At 42.3% G+C, this 15,333-nt stretch overlaps 1 protein-coding gene across 1 annotated transcript in view; it reads right to left on the reverse strand.

The window, feature by feature from the left end:
* Positions 1-12,418: 12,418 nt before the first annotated feature.
* tnk2a (tyrosine kinase, non-receptor, 2a) overlaps positions 12,419-15,333 on the reverse strand; it is a 28,896-nt gene continuing 25,981 nt past the window's right edge. The window contains exon 20 of the mRNA XM_008290398.1: positions 12,419-14,753. Coding sequence (XP_008288620.1) covers positions 14,747-14,753 — 7 coding nt within the window. The 3' untranslated portion in view covers positions 12,419-14,746. The remainder of the gene's footprint in view (positions 14,754-15,333) is intronic.

Genomic DNA, 15,333 nt, shown 5'->3' on the forward strand with positions numbered 1-15,333 from the left:
AAGATTGGAAAATAACAGCTCATTTCACAGTAAAGGATGTGATTAAGATTATTGTGCCACAGGGAGCAGTCAGAGAGCAAAGCCTCTTGTGATCTCATGGGGAAACGGGTGTAAACTAAATGGAGACGGTGGTGCAAAAATGTGCTATCATGCTAATGTTGCTTTGCAGTGAGAAAGAAACAAGGCTAAACAAGACTGGTTGACAAAATGTTTGGCAAGATGAGGTCAGCATAGTTTGTGTCGTCTAATGTGCGAACTGGAGGTGAGATTTTAACTGTCGCTTTAAATATCTGTAGCTGTATTAGCCTCAAGGGCAAGATCTCATAAATATGAAACATGTTCAATGTTAGAGGGGCAGCGCCAACGAGTCTGCAGGCAGTTCAAGAAGGTTTCAGACTGGATCTGTGAAGCCCTCACATTACCAAATAGTCTGAGCCAGTTCAGATCGACGTCCCGGGCCAGATTTCTCCCCCTCAATGAAAAGTGAAACTGGCTGAAACTCTTGAAGTCTCTGAACAGAAGGCGAGCAGAAAGAGCTCCAAAAAAACTCTGTGAGAAAGCGAGACGGCCTGAAGCCTTCCTTCAAAGTCAGACGTGGACAGAAGAAGGCGAGCCTCAACTTTTATTCTGCTGGAGGAAAACATTTACCAGATAGCCTTCAGACAGGTCTTAGAAGTACGGGGACAAATTGGTCTTTGGAAGAAAAGAAAAAACCTTTAAAAAGACAAACAGAAATGCAGCTGAAGGAAACAATGATGAGCTGTTGTTCCTTAAAAGCCAAACGTGTCAGCTTTTTGCACCACGAGGCAGGAGTGTTATTTTATTGCTTTCATTATAAGCAAAGAACCCACACAGACACACACTACGACAAGTTTGAATCGGTGCATTCGTGAGCACTCTGGAGCAATTTTTATTTTTTATTTTTTGTGTTTATTGGGAGAACCCTTTTACCTTCTTCTTGCACCTCCTGCCTCCAGCCTCCTCTCTGTCCTTTTACCTCTCCGCGGGGAGAACACATTTTCCTCTTGGTTTGACACAATCGATTTCAACCCAGTTCAAGGATGAGTCATTTTCCCTCTCTCTCTCTGTGTCTGCCTCTCCCTCCCCGTCTCTCTCTCTCTCTTTGTTTTCTCTGTATATACTTATATAATTATCCAATTACATCCTCCCCTCAATCAATCCAATCACATCGAATTAAATCAGATTCCAGTGCGCCGTGCCTTCCCGGCGCACACAGTCGGGGTTTTGGCGCAGAAGAAAAGGAGACATCCATGTGGCAAATTTAAATGACAGGGTTGAAGCTGTTAACATCACGTCGCTAATGACACTGAGTGAAGCGGAGCAGGTGGCGGAGAAGGAGGAAGAAAGTCAGGTTGTCAGGTCGGGAGATGAAAACACTGCGCCTCCAACTATTTGTCTCTGTTTTTCTAACGCCGATATAACAACATCTTCTGTTTTGAAATCCTTCCTCCCTCAAAGTGTGTCTCGGAGGGATTTACGACACCCTCGATCCCTCGACCTCAGCTCGTGCACTTCAAGACAAATCAATATCGTTTAATATTTGTTATGCCACAAACAAAAGTGGCCCCTTTTCTTTTTCCGCCTCCCCCTGTGACCAGACAGCCGTCACCCCGTTTGCACTTGAAAATCTGCTGCAAAAATCTAAAGCGTGCTTGTTTTGAAGCCGCAGCAGTCGATGATGGATTTCAAGTTTTCACGGTAAGAAAAAATTGAAGTTTTTTGCATTTTGAAGTTGATACTGAAACAGTGAAAACCTCAAACACCAGGAAAAGTAGTATAATAATAGATGGCAGAGATATCAATGCAAGGCAGTAGAAGATGTGAAAAGAAGCCAAAACAACAACAGGGTTTCTGCACCGTGGTGGGTCCGTACGTTTTCAGATTAGGACCCAATTGCAGACACTTATACAAAAGACAAACTTTAATATAAGCTGCTGGAGGAGGATAAGAATATAAAAAAATACTACAAAATGCAAAAGAAAGAAAATCCAGAAGCTACAAAAAAACCCAAACGAGGGCATGACAACAATAGAATTAAAAAACAAATGTGACAAAGAGAATCCAGCAGGAGATCATGAAGTAGACGAATAAAAACCTGCAGGATGAACTTACCAAAGATGGAAAGATGCAGGACTGTATGTACAGAGAAAACTAACCGGGGAGACAAGACACAGGTGAAACTAATGAGAGCAATGATAAGGAGGGAAACAGTGACTAAATGGAGGAAGTAAAGCTACAGGAGACACGCGAGGACAGGGATTGTTACAAAATAAAACAGGCAATAACTGAACTAAACTCAGTATCATGACAAGACAACCAAGATGAGCTTTTTGCAGAGACAAGCAGCAGAACTTTAGTGCACATTTTAATCTCTCTCATTCAGTCTTTATGCAGGATTGTAGTTGGTCATCATTACCAGAGTCGTTAATCTGGTGGCATAACCAGTGTGAACGCTGCATTTGTCTACAGAGATATTTGCCATACCTTCGCCCTAAGTCGGCTGGGATAGGCTCCAGCCCCCCCGTGACCCTAGTGAGGATTAAGCATTGTATAGATAATGGATGACTGGATGGATATTTGCCATATTCTCATTGCTAGCCTTATTGTGCTGCTGAATTTCTTGTCCTGCTTCTTCTACGTCTTGTTTTTGTGTAGCTGCTGTAAATGTCCACGGTGAGGGATCAATAATGTTTATCTATTCATAACTTATAACTTATATATCTTGTCAGTTTTTGAATCCTTTAAACAATTGGACTTTTCTGATGGTGAGATGTCATCCATCTAGATGTGTCGTCTCCTTTGGTCCGTGTAGAAAACAGAACAAGAGGCGCTGCTGTGGAAAACAAGCAGAAAGCATCACACGTGTTTCTAATACACCGACGCGATAAGAGTTGGGTTTCTTCTCCTCCTGCAGCCTCCCTGTGAGCACACTTAGACTGTGGTGCTGGAGCTGAAAGTAAGTGTTGCATTAAATGTGATATGAGTTGTGCCGTCGCGCGTTTGCTGAAGACGAACGCAGACGAATGAAAGTTTGATCAGGCGGCATTGACTCCTCCGGTTCTTTGCTTTTATCGCTGACAGTCTGCAAACTGCAGACGAACACCAAATCCTGGAACAAGCGGCTCCAGGCTGCCCGTCAGTAAGAGTGTCATTCTGAGACATTTGCGTGGCTGTTTTTGGATGTAACTCGGATGTTGTTCTTTTTCATTCCAAACCCGACTGTCTGGCAGCGTTATTGACACACAGGTGCACTTAAAATGATCTGTTAGGCATGAAGGAGGTGAATACAGATTGTTTTAGTGTTGTTGTTTGACTGTGTGAAGTTCTGTACCTCCACTGAAACAGAACAACCATGGCTGGATGTAGATGGTAAGTATGGCACAGTTATAAGCCTTTAACTCTATTCAAGACTTTAGGGGTCTTTTGGACCCCAGACCATTTGGTTTTGGTGACAGGTATTGTTTTTTTTATTTTTGAAGGGTTTAAAAAAATAAATTGATATAAAAAGAGGGACATTTGTCGTGCATTTAGACCCAAAAATACATCAACGTATCATCTTATTTAATATAATAGAAAAGTCTGTCATGAATACCAACAAATATTTTGCACATATTCTTTCTTGGGGTCCAATTGACATCGAAAGACCTTCTATGTATGTCAACATGAAAGTCCTGTATAGGGTTAATTATATATAGATATTTTTTTTTAATTAAAAAAAATAGAGAAAGCGATAAACATTAACTTTCTTTGAATATTTATTTTGCAAAAAATGAAAAAACCTGGAATCAACATGTGCAGCATTTGTTCAAGTGTCGCCCGGTGTAACCAATTCTGGGAAAAATAATGGTATTATAGATATTTTACGACCTAAATGTTAATTTTTTAATTCATACCTGTGTATACTGGTTAGCTATGTGTAAACACGGCCTGCAGTTCAACCTTGTGAAGTTCCTGAATTTTTGTCACATGACCACTGATGGCAGCTGAGTCCCTAACAACATTACGGTTGCACCAAGGAGTACAGAATTTTTAGTTTAGTCCATCCATCCATCCATCTTCTTCCACTTATCCGGATTCGGGTCACGGAGGCAGCAGCCTTAGCAAAGCCGCCCAGACTTCCCGATCCGCACACACCTCCTCCAGCATTTCTGGGGGGACCCCTAGGCGTTCCCAGGCCAGTCGAGTGACTTAGTTCAAACATATTTTTGGCAAATTTTTAAATGAGACGGCAAATGATTTTGCTTAAATGTCACACTTTGAAGCTGAAGTTTGGTTACGTTTTTCCAACTAGTTCAAGCGCCCACAGAAAGAAGTGTCTGATTTTCAACCTCCTTTTTTTTTGTTCTTTTACAGTTTCTGGCTGCGACTAATTGTATAATTTAATCGATTTTTACTTTCTGAAAGCTAACAAGCCTTTCCAACCCGCCGGCAAGTTTTGCGGTTTTGCAGATAAAGAAGCTTCTGTGTAGAAGTCTGTTTTCCCAGCGAGGGGCCAAACAAAACTACCTTTCAGGCCCACAGCGGTTATCACACACTCTGATTTTGGATACCATCTGATGATGTGCGGAACCTTTGATGTGGTCCGGTCCTAAAAATGTACACTTACCCAAGTGTCCAAATTGAGAGAGCGTGTTCGGTTTGTGTCTGGCTCGCTCTTCCTCTTGATGTTGACCCTCTCAAGTGCACTCATTAGAGCCCTAGTCAGGCATGGTTGCCAGATTGTGTTTGGTCAGCTTTGGCAGGAGCACAAACAGACTGGCAGCGCTGTTTGTCTCCAAGTCGCCGCCTGCCCTCTAAGTCACAGTTCAAAAACAACAACAACAACAAACAACCCAAAAAAAATTAATGCGAGGAGGACATGGTGTCAGCTCCTCATCTGCACTATTAAAGCTTGTGGTTTGAGATCCAGCGAAGGAAATTTTGTGCAGCTGCGTAACATTCATGCGGTCATGACATTCGTATTAGAGCTAAACAGTCTCATCAGCAAAGAAAGAAAAGAGTTGTTGTGGCGTTGCGTCCAAACTGTGAAGAGCGGAAACGCCGGACAGATGGGAATAGTTCAAATTCTGGATAAAAACATGTGAGATTGGTCAGTATAATGCCTCGGTTTGTTTCTTCCTCCAACTCTAGCACTTGTGTGATTGATTGGATTAGACCCGTGAGCAAATAACAGATGGCAGAAAGAAGGAGGCAGGATGTCAGCTCAGACTTTCACATGTGAACAGATGAACACGAGAAAAAAAAAGGCTTTGAAGAAGTATGGATTAAACAATGCACTCAAAAATGTACTTTACTGATGGATCTTTTAGTTATCCTGAGGGTAATAAAAAAACCCACAAACCTGGACAGACTCCGGAGGGGTTCAAACCCAGAATCTGCCCGCTGTGAAGCAACAGCATTAACCGCTGCTGTGCTAAGATGGAAGTGACAGGCTACTGATAGAAACAATCTCGCCAGGTGTAAATTGAGGTTAGCGACTAAAGTGGCCTTCAAATGGAACTGCTGAGTTTGTTTCATCACAATATGCTTTGTGTTGGTCGAGGTTTCACCTTTACAAACGCTGCTAATAGGAGTCATTGTGAGGCTGAATTTCTCGATATTCTTGGGAATAATGTGCACAAGCTGAGCCAAGGCAACGTCCGCACCAATGGGTTTTCATTATGCAACGTCGCTACACACAATAAGCTGTATATAGTGTGTTTGGTATTTTGTAGTGCTGCCCGAATGTTAGGTTACAATAAAACAAAAAACAAAAAAATCCATCGCTATCCAGGACTGCTAGCGCTAACAGCTCCGGCGGTTTCTGTGCTCGCTGCAACACGCTTTGCATTCAGCTCGATGTGCTTTGGTGGGATGCAAATTCTTTTTTGCATAAGTTGCACAAAACCTTGTGAAGGCTTCCATCAGGCAGTTTTTTAAAATGAAACTTGCCCTCCATCAGTCCGAGCAATCATCGGATTCCTCCATGTTTGTTGTTGTTAGCGTAGCGCTGATGCAGCATCACTGTGATTGGTGGACCATGAAATCGGGCGCTGACAAACGTTCCGTGTTGTCTGGATGCAAACTGCGACTAAAACTTTTTAAACAAGTTTTTTTTAGTTGTAATTTGTTAATCGTAATTAATGCTTTAAAGTATATTAGGGGTGGGACTTTAACTTGTTGTTTACGTGCTAATTAACGCGTTAAAATCCCACCCCTAGTTATGACGTATTTTAAAGTGTTAAAAATTTTTTTTTAGTGTTAGGTCGTATTTTCCATTATTAAAACGTATTTTGTACAGTTAAGATGAATTTTACAGTGTTAAGACGTATTTTTCTGTCCAAACTGCACAACACTGCAAGCTGCCGATCGCCATTCCTGTTTGTTTTGGTACAAACACATGCAAGAATGAGCGTTCACACAGGATTTGCTGGGTCACTTACCGACAGAACCTCCAGACGTTTACTATCTTCCTTGCTGACTATCGAAGACTGAAAATCTGTGGTGGAAACAGTCTCTGGAGTCCGGTCAGCTCACCTTCAGGTGTGTCTGAAGCATAACGAGAGGCCAGCTGGAGTTGTGTAACAGTAATGTTTCATCAGACCGTCATCTTTGCGAAGCACCTCCAGAAGTGTGATGAGACGGCCAGCAGGAGGTTGATGGAAACTCTCGGTGGAATCTCTGTGGATAACCTGGAGGTCACCGCGGTGATGGGGAGATGGTGGGTTGTGCAACAGAATGTCATTGATGTTAAAAGATCCCCTCCAGGCATGTGCAAGGATATATACATATATATTAATGCTCTCCTATGATTTGAGAGCGCATGAAAGGTCTGCAGAGCAAGTGCTCCATTAGGTTTGTACTGTAGTCTACATATTTGGTCCTGCTTGTAATGCAGCTGCACACATTTTTTTATGGTGTCCAGTTAAAAACTCAAGAGAGCAGCTGTTCCAGTTTGCACTAGTATCATGTTTTCTAGGTCGCATGTGTGGAACGTGTTCATGTAACCATATTTGTAGTCGTGCTGTTCGTAGAAGGGCGCAGAAGTTAAACTGAACATATGTAGAATATTCACGGAGTTGCTGCTGCATCACTATGCTTCTGCTATAATCAATAAAAAAAAATCAGGTTTTAGACCAGCACATAATGGGACAGCAGCAATCCCTTCTGTGCTTCCCTTACGTTGTCTCTATGCAAGCAGCTGTACAATGCATTCTGGTAGTGGTGTTTCAAGAGTTGTGGCTTCGAGTGCTCACTCCTCATTTGCATAAAGTTGAGCTCTAAAGCAAATTAGGAGCATCCAGCTCAACTCACCGCCTCTAAAAAGTCCAGAAGAGCCTTTAAAGCAACGACTGTTGGACCTTAAATGAAGACACATTCAGCAGCTACATGGCTCATTTGTCAAAAATGTTCAGAAACATGTCTTATATCCAAATAAGCATCATCGCAGGTTAAATCTCTATTAAACGAAGCAACTTTAGATCTGCAATTTATTTTCTACTTTGTAATTATGATGCTGTAACATGGTGAACTCTCCGTCAAGGTCAATACAGTCTTTTAAACTATCTGCGGCCGAGGACATCGACTCCTTCACAGCTCAAAATACACCACAATGGAAAAGCACATTTACACACAGCAACATTTTCAATTATGCACTGATTTGGATAAAAAGCCAGTGTTTTACACATGCACACCAAATGGAACTATTGCTTGAATGACATTTAAATGACTGTATTTAAGCGAGAGGCAGGTCCGACGGTAACTGCCACGGTGAAATATATGAAACAGCTCTTAAAAAAAAGGCAACTTTAACCCTGATACCAACCCATCTTTGAGACAGAGCTGCACACAAAAATGTCCAAGAAGGAGGTGCGTACGATGGGGCTGCATAATGGAAAGCTATTATAGTCGTCCTGTAATTTTACCCTTTTTTGTCTCACCATAGAAATCCATGTTTAGTTAATAGGCACCTGTGTGAGTGCAATCACAGAGGTTGAAAACTATGAGCTGTCACGTAGGTGCGGCAGGAGCAGAGACGTCATTCACAATATTTGATTCTTCTCTTGTTCGCTTTCTCTCCCACGCAGGCGGACAGTCGAACGTATTCTTTGGAAATGAAAAGCTTAGAGGTAATTTCCCCCATGTGCTCTCCAGTGGTCGAGGAAATGACTACATCTTCACAGACGGACGTTCCAATAATGTAAAGGTGTTTTGCATCACTCAAGGTCACACGTGAAGCAATCAGAGAGGAGAAGCCATTCAGCAGAGGCTCCAGCAAGATGAAAAGACTTCATTTTTTTTTTGTCATAACTGTTTGTGCAGAGCGTCTGCAGACTGGGGGAGTTATCAGTGGGTCAATTGTCCAGTTAGTCAGTCCATACTATCGACTGACGCATCGAGCCGCCTTCCTTTTGATCCCCGTGTCAGGTGGACCAGAGGCAGGTGAGTCCCGAGCGATCGATCTCCAGGTACGGCCTCCAGCTGACTGTCGATTGCGGCGAGAGCGCGCTGTTGAGCCCAACGTCGGAAGGAGCCGGGGGAAATCAATGCACACTCCACCAACAACACAGAGATTCTTCTAGATACACTTCATGTTCCTGGATCGACCACCTTCTAGATGTTTGAAAAGTAATTACAGTTTCATTTAGAAGGATGTTGTTGGGCGGGAAAACCTGCGGGAATTACACGCTGAGGATTTTCAGCTTTCGGTTTAAGGAAGTAAATCAAGCGGTTGAGTGAATTGGCTGTTTGACTAATCGATGCCGCGCTTAGTTACCGCTGCCTGTGACACGTTCAAATTCAGCATCAAGTTTGGAAAATCAGCGGCGGCGGAGGTAACGCTCAAAACTCAGAGGTCACGAGGTCGACGATTGATTTCTCCGGCTGGTGTGGTGACTGCTGCTTGCATGTTTTATCGGTCTGAAGCATCACCCAGTTTACTGTCAGATGACGAAAACAAAACAAGAAAATGGGCCCAATTTTCATCATTTTTTCATCAATTGGAACGAAGTAGGAACTCATTTTGTCTCTTTATGTGATTTCCATTTTCTATTTCTCGTCCACAAATCAATGAAAACAGTAAATCCAAAGTGACATTAACGCCTCAGAATAGAAGTGAAGTGCATGAGAACTGTATCGTTAGCAGCAACAAGACACTTTGAAAATGAAATGCCAGCCTGCAGCTTCAGATTAACGGTGATTATACCGCCCTAACAGTGTTATCCTATTAGGATATTATTTTAGTTGAGGAGCATTTATCACGTTGTGGAAACCGTCTGCTCCGTATTCCCGAGCAAAGCAGGACCGTATGACGTCATCCACGGCTGCTGTATTTTCCGTGAGGCTGATGCTGGATGAACCGGCTGAGCTATTTGATTTTGACTGCGAGTAATCTGCTGGAGAATAAAAGCAAAAACTTTCAGTCAGAAGCGGGACCGAACACGAACACCAGCAGGAACACTTGTTTAACTTGTCCATAGACTTTTTTTTTCTCCCCACAGCAGTTATTTTCACATTGACAAGCAGATAAATGAAGGTGTTACTAATCACATTAATTAACACTCTGCACCTCATTAGAACGGAACCTTCTGTCATTAGTAACACCTCTGGCTACGAGAGTGGAAGCAGTAAAGCCAGGAGACACTCAGATTTGGTGGATGATGTGAAACCAGTAAACCAGGACTGGGTGGGTTACTGTATTTTCACATCACCTGCTGTGCTTCAGTGAAACCTGAGCTCGGTCAGTTAGCTTCTCTCCTGCTCTCTGTGCTCACATGTACTGTATTTTAAGACACCTAAATTCCTGATAAAGCTGTTTTCATTTACATAGTTTTCAGGTTCTGTCGTCAAACAATGAAACGAGTATAAAACAGTGACTGAAATGCAGCCAATCAGGAGCACAAGTTAAGCAGCAGTCACTCCAGAGCCACTTCCCAGCTGTGATGTGAATCTGGAGATGTTTCTGTGTAAAATGATGGCTCAGAGAGAAGGTTAGAAGCAATAGAAAGTCCTAGTCTCACACACTCATTTACGTCTCAGTCGGTTCAATCACAGATGCAGAGTCGTCTTCCTGAAGGAGGCGTGGACAACAACCGCTCAGCCACATTTAACATTACTTATTTAAAACTGGCGTACAATCAGGAGTTATACAGTTACAAAATGAAGCATTCTGGCAGTGTTTTGAGCTGAAAAACTGAAAGGTACCGTCTGGGGACACGTGAGACTTTATGGGGACAATATAGGACCTTTAAAGCCATAAAGAATATATGTTTAACATGTTAAAAGTAGGGCTGCAAGGTGGAGCAGTGGTTAGCATCGTTGCCTCGCAGCTAGAAGGTCGCCGGTTTACGCCCCGGTGAGGACACCCGGGATCTTTCTATGTGGAATTTGCATGTTCTCCCCGTGCAGCGTGGGTTCTCTCCTGGTTCTCCGGCTTCCTCCCACACTGTCCAAAAACATGTTGAGGTTAATTGGTGATTCTAAATTGTCCGTAGGTGTGAATGTGAGTGTGCTTGGTTGTCTGTCTCTAAGTGTAGCCCTGTGATAGACTGGTGACCTGTCCAGGGTGTCTCCTGCCTTCACCCTGAGTCAGCTGGGATAGACTCCAGCCCCCCATAATGGATGGATGGATGTTAAAAAAGTAGCCCCTCTTCTCTGGGTTAATCAGCCTCCAGTGGCAAACATGCAGTAGGTACCATAAATTCTGGACTACAACCTGCTACTTTTTTCAAACACTCTGAATGCTGCGGCTTAAACAATGATTTGCTAATTTATGGATTTTTACGAATTTGCCTCGAGATGAAGTGTGTGACGAAGTAATTCTGAAGCTGTTCAACTCCGACACTGAAGAAGACGACTTTAGTGGTTTTAGTGTGCAGGAGGAAGATGAAGATAGCGATCAATGACTTTTCCTGATAGGCTGCAGTATCTTTTATTTTATTAACCAGCCGTGTTACAGGCACTGTTCAGGAAAAAGTATTTACGGTACGTATTGTGTATGTTACCGGTACGGATTTAATTAAAGGTTTAAACAATCTTTCTGTGTAAATACCTCATGTTACAACGTGGACACCTGCAGCTTATAGACAAGTGCGGCCTGTATATGCACAAAACTTGTTTTCTTTTTAAAGTTAGTGGGTGCAGCTTATATTCAGGTGCACTCAATACTCTGGAAATTACGGTACATGGACTTTTTGGTGTGATTAAACACAGCATTCAAACTTGGGCCAGTGGTGCAACAAAAACTCACTTTACTTTGTGTCTAAAGTCACCTTGAGGCTTCTTGTGGTCATTCAGACAACACTGAACACTGAAATAGCAAGAAGAGAAACTAAACAGCTAAATTAAAAACTCTGTTAAGATCACCCGATCCTCTATATATGCTGTAATGAAATAATAATCAGTTTAAGTGTGCTTAATCACTAAAAAGTTCTGCTTTAAGAAGTCAAATCTAATTAAACCCAAATGTCATAGCATCATTTCTATTGCATAAACTGTCCAGTACAGTAACAGTTGTTCAAATTTACATTAACATAACAACAGGTGAGAGTAATTCTCAACTTAATTTTACTAAAACATACGAACCCTTACTACATCCAGTGATATGAAGCAGGAATGTGGTGACACCTCGTGGTTACAGGAGCCGGGTTCTTAGATAAATCTTCATTTGTGTGTGAGAGACACCAAATGTGGATGTGTGTGTGTGTTTGTGTGTGTTTATGTCTCATGGATCATCAGTGAAAGTGACAGAGTGCTTACTGCTGTAGCAGAGAAGTGCAGCGCGAGCGTCCGGGGCGCTGTCCAGGGATCACACCGAGCAATCAGACCACAATGCACCGCAGCCGCAATCAATTTAAGGAGCGAGCGAGCACGCGATGACCGGCCGAGAGAGCGAAGGAGACGAGAGGCGGCGGAGGGGAGAGGGGGCGGTGGGTGCGACGCTCCCGTAATGGAAAGGTCACAGGTTTGATCCCCGAGGAAGCGGAGACAAGACTTCCATTAGAGACAGGAGTCCTGCTCTGCTCGGAGACGGTGGCTGAACTCTGGAGCTCACTTCATGTTGAAAACGTCAAATGCTTCAAACGTGATCGCTGTATTTTCAACTCCAAGCTGAACTGCTCTGATCATTATTAGAAACAGTCACATTATAGAGCAGTTGACGACAAAAGTGTGTTTGTGTCAAAGTAATAGAAGCAAAAATGTAGATTTTTCTAAATAAAGTCCACTGTTTTGTGTTTAATCCTCAACGCTGTTAGAAAATAAAAGCATGAAATTATAAGCCATCACTAAAACCTGAAAAGTGTCATTCATTTATCCCGTTATCGGCACCTTTTGACCTTCAACATCCATGGCGAGCTGCTTGAGTCGCGTATGTTCTGTGTCCAGCCAACGAAATAAGCAGAGAAAACGCAAGCAGTTGTGAAAAGAGCATTTCAATTTATTATAAAACAACAAAGGCCATTTTTGCATTTTACATTTTCAAGCTCCTCTAACTAAACAGCATAACGCAGTCGGCTTCACAAAAAAACATGTCAGCACACGAGCTTACAGCTGAGCGTAAGCGACGCCTCACACACACACACACACACACACACACTCACGACTGTTTTAAACATCCACCTGCCACAATGTGACATTTAACCTCCTAATCTTACCGTCTAAACTTTTATTTTGGAAACAACCTGCGACTGATGGTCCGTTAACAGCTAAAGCTTCTGCAACAATCTACTGTTTGTTATTAATATTGTATTCTGCTGATAAGTTCCTACAGCACATCACACTCAAGATCAATATCTGCACCAGCAAGAGCTTCAGTAGAAGGCAGCTGGACTTCATCTAAAAGACGTCTGACTCTCATCTAAGAGGCTTCTTCAGTTCTAAATGACTGGCGGGGGGAGTCCCAGATGTATATTGTTACTGCCGACTCACAACCAGAGCCTCTGAGTTCAGAGCAGAACCAGAATAAAGTCCACTTCTACTATTACAATGGCCTGAAGGACTGAGAACCTACACAGACATCGATATCTGCACACACACACACACAATAAAGTCGGACGTCAGCTGCCTACCTGCAGCGCTAAGCACGCATTTACACAGCAGCAGCCTGCTTAATCAGCTGAACGACAGGTTAGCTCTTCAGCGTGTGTCCATGATTATCATACAGCAGTTTCATAGGAAGATATACCAATCATGAGTTGCATTAAATATCTAATTCGCAGGTTTGACTAATACCCTGTATTCATGAGGAGATGGCGGATGTCTTCATCCGACAGAAGAAAATGATACTTAAAGACCTCAATCCATCAATCTCTCAGACGTCCTGCTGTTATAAAACCTCTAAAGCCTCGTTTAAAGGTAACCTGTGGAGATTGTGAACTCTAATAGTCCTGTGGAGCCGTTTTCCTGTGATTCACCATCCAACAGGTGGTTTCAATGTGCCAGCAAAGGCAGGAAGGAAGAAGACAGCTTGCTAGTAAATTTAGGTTCAGTCCACATGCACACGGTTATGTTTTTAAAATGGTGATTTTTCTATACACTTTGGCTTTTTGTCCACTAAAAACGCAGCTTTTTGTTAAACTTCTTCCACGATTAAGGTTGTTTGAAAATCCGTCTACTGTATTTTTTTGGCCTTTTTTGGCTTTATTAGACAGGCCAGAGAGAGGGAGACACGAAAGTAGGAGAACAAGGGAAAAACCTGCAGCAAACAGTCATGAGCCGGACTCGAACTCACCACCACTGTGTCGGGGACTTTAGCCCCTGTGCATCGGATGCCAGATCAACCAGGTGAGCTATAGCGGCGCCCCGACACGCTGATTTTTTGTAATGGCTGATGTGGACAAAGGGTGAACAGGATTGTTTAACACGTTTACTCACAAATGTGAAGAAACTCTTCCACTTTAACAACAACGACATCAGAATCAGTCCACACTAATGATTTAGTCCTTCCTCTTGGTGCCATTGTTGGTGGAATCACGATTAGCTTTTGCATTTTCGTGTGGATGAAGATTTTTTGGGGGGGAACAAAATGAGATAAATAAACCCATTTTAACATAAAATACCTGCGTACATGTGGACTAGACCTTAGATATGATTAACTCAGGTTTCGCATTTCTGAATGTTGACAAGAAACCTCCACAGGGAACCTTTAAAACACAAATGATACATTAATAATATCTGATATCAGTCATATCAGTATTATTTCCACTTCACAAACTAGATAAATCGTTAATCTTCTGACCAGCAGTTAGCACGTGTGTCGACACACTCAGTAAAATGTTATATACAACATTATCTGTACATTTTCACAAAACGTACAACCATATGTTAGCTGACACTTCCCTGATTTATATCGCTTCATTAACAGCAAAACAAACAAACAAACAAACAAACAAACAAAAGGCATGGGCATTTACAGTGTTTGGACACACACATACTTGGAACATGCACGCATTCACGACAAAGTCAGATAAAGTCTGCAGCAGCGACCAGCGGAATTCATCTAATGATAAAAATAACAACATAAATAGCAACTGTTCAAGTAAATACTGTGACTCATTCAACAAGCTGCTCTGTTAGCTAATAATGAGCATGCATGCGTGTGACACAGGTTGTAGCAGTTATTCACAGTAGAGAAGGTGAGGCACATGTACTGCCTTATGTCCCTCCATTCATTCAAACGCATCTTGCCTCGTCGGAGCCATGAGTCATCCAGGTGACGCAAGGGGCTGATCACTGTGTTCTCCCGCTGTCACTTCCTGGCGACGCAGAAAGAGAACGTATCATATGCGCAATTGTTCGAGAAATCGGATATGGGCTGGGGGCTTTTTCCCACCCAGATTTAGAATTCTTAGGCAACAGTCACTAAACTTTGCACCCAGCGAACCTCAACTCTGATGAGGCTTTTTCTTTTCTTTTTTTGAGTTTTAGTACTTTTTAGTTTATTGTTTTTGCCTTTGACGCCACTAACCTCAGTCTACTTTTAGTCAAATACCTCAGATTAAACATTAGCATTTAATAGGAAATTAGATATTGTTGTCAGGGATTGGTGGAGACCAAAACAGAGAACAAAAATGCGTAAATAAGCTTATGTTATTTTTGTTTTGTTGTTTTTTTGTTGTTGTTGTTGTTGTTGTTGTTTTTAAAAAGCAAAATAGCCATATGTGTTTTAAAGGGTAAAGTGTCTTTGGTCTTGAGAAGTTCTTCTGTCAGCAAGGTTTCAAAAAACTTACTTTAATATTAGATATAATCTTTTTTATGAAGCGCTTTTAGAAAATTTTAATACAAAATGTTGCATATTGGTGGGTTACAGTTAGAGACAGGAGGTGATTAGCTTAG

The sequence above is a fragment of the Stegastes partitus genome, unplaced genomic scaffold (assembly GCF_000690725.1).
Source record: "Stegastes partitus isolate 25-593 unplaced genomic scaffold, Stegastes_partitus-1.0.2 Scaffold671, whole genome shotgun sequence".
NCBI classification, from domain to species: domain Eukaryota; kingdom Metazoa; phylum Chordata; class Actinopteri; family Pomacentridae; genus Stegastes; species Stegastes partitus.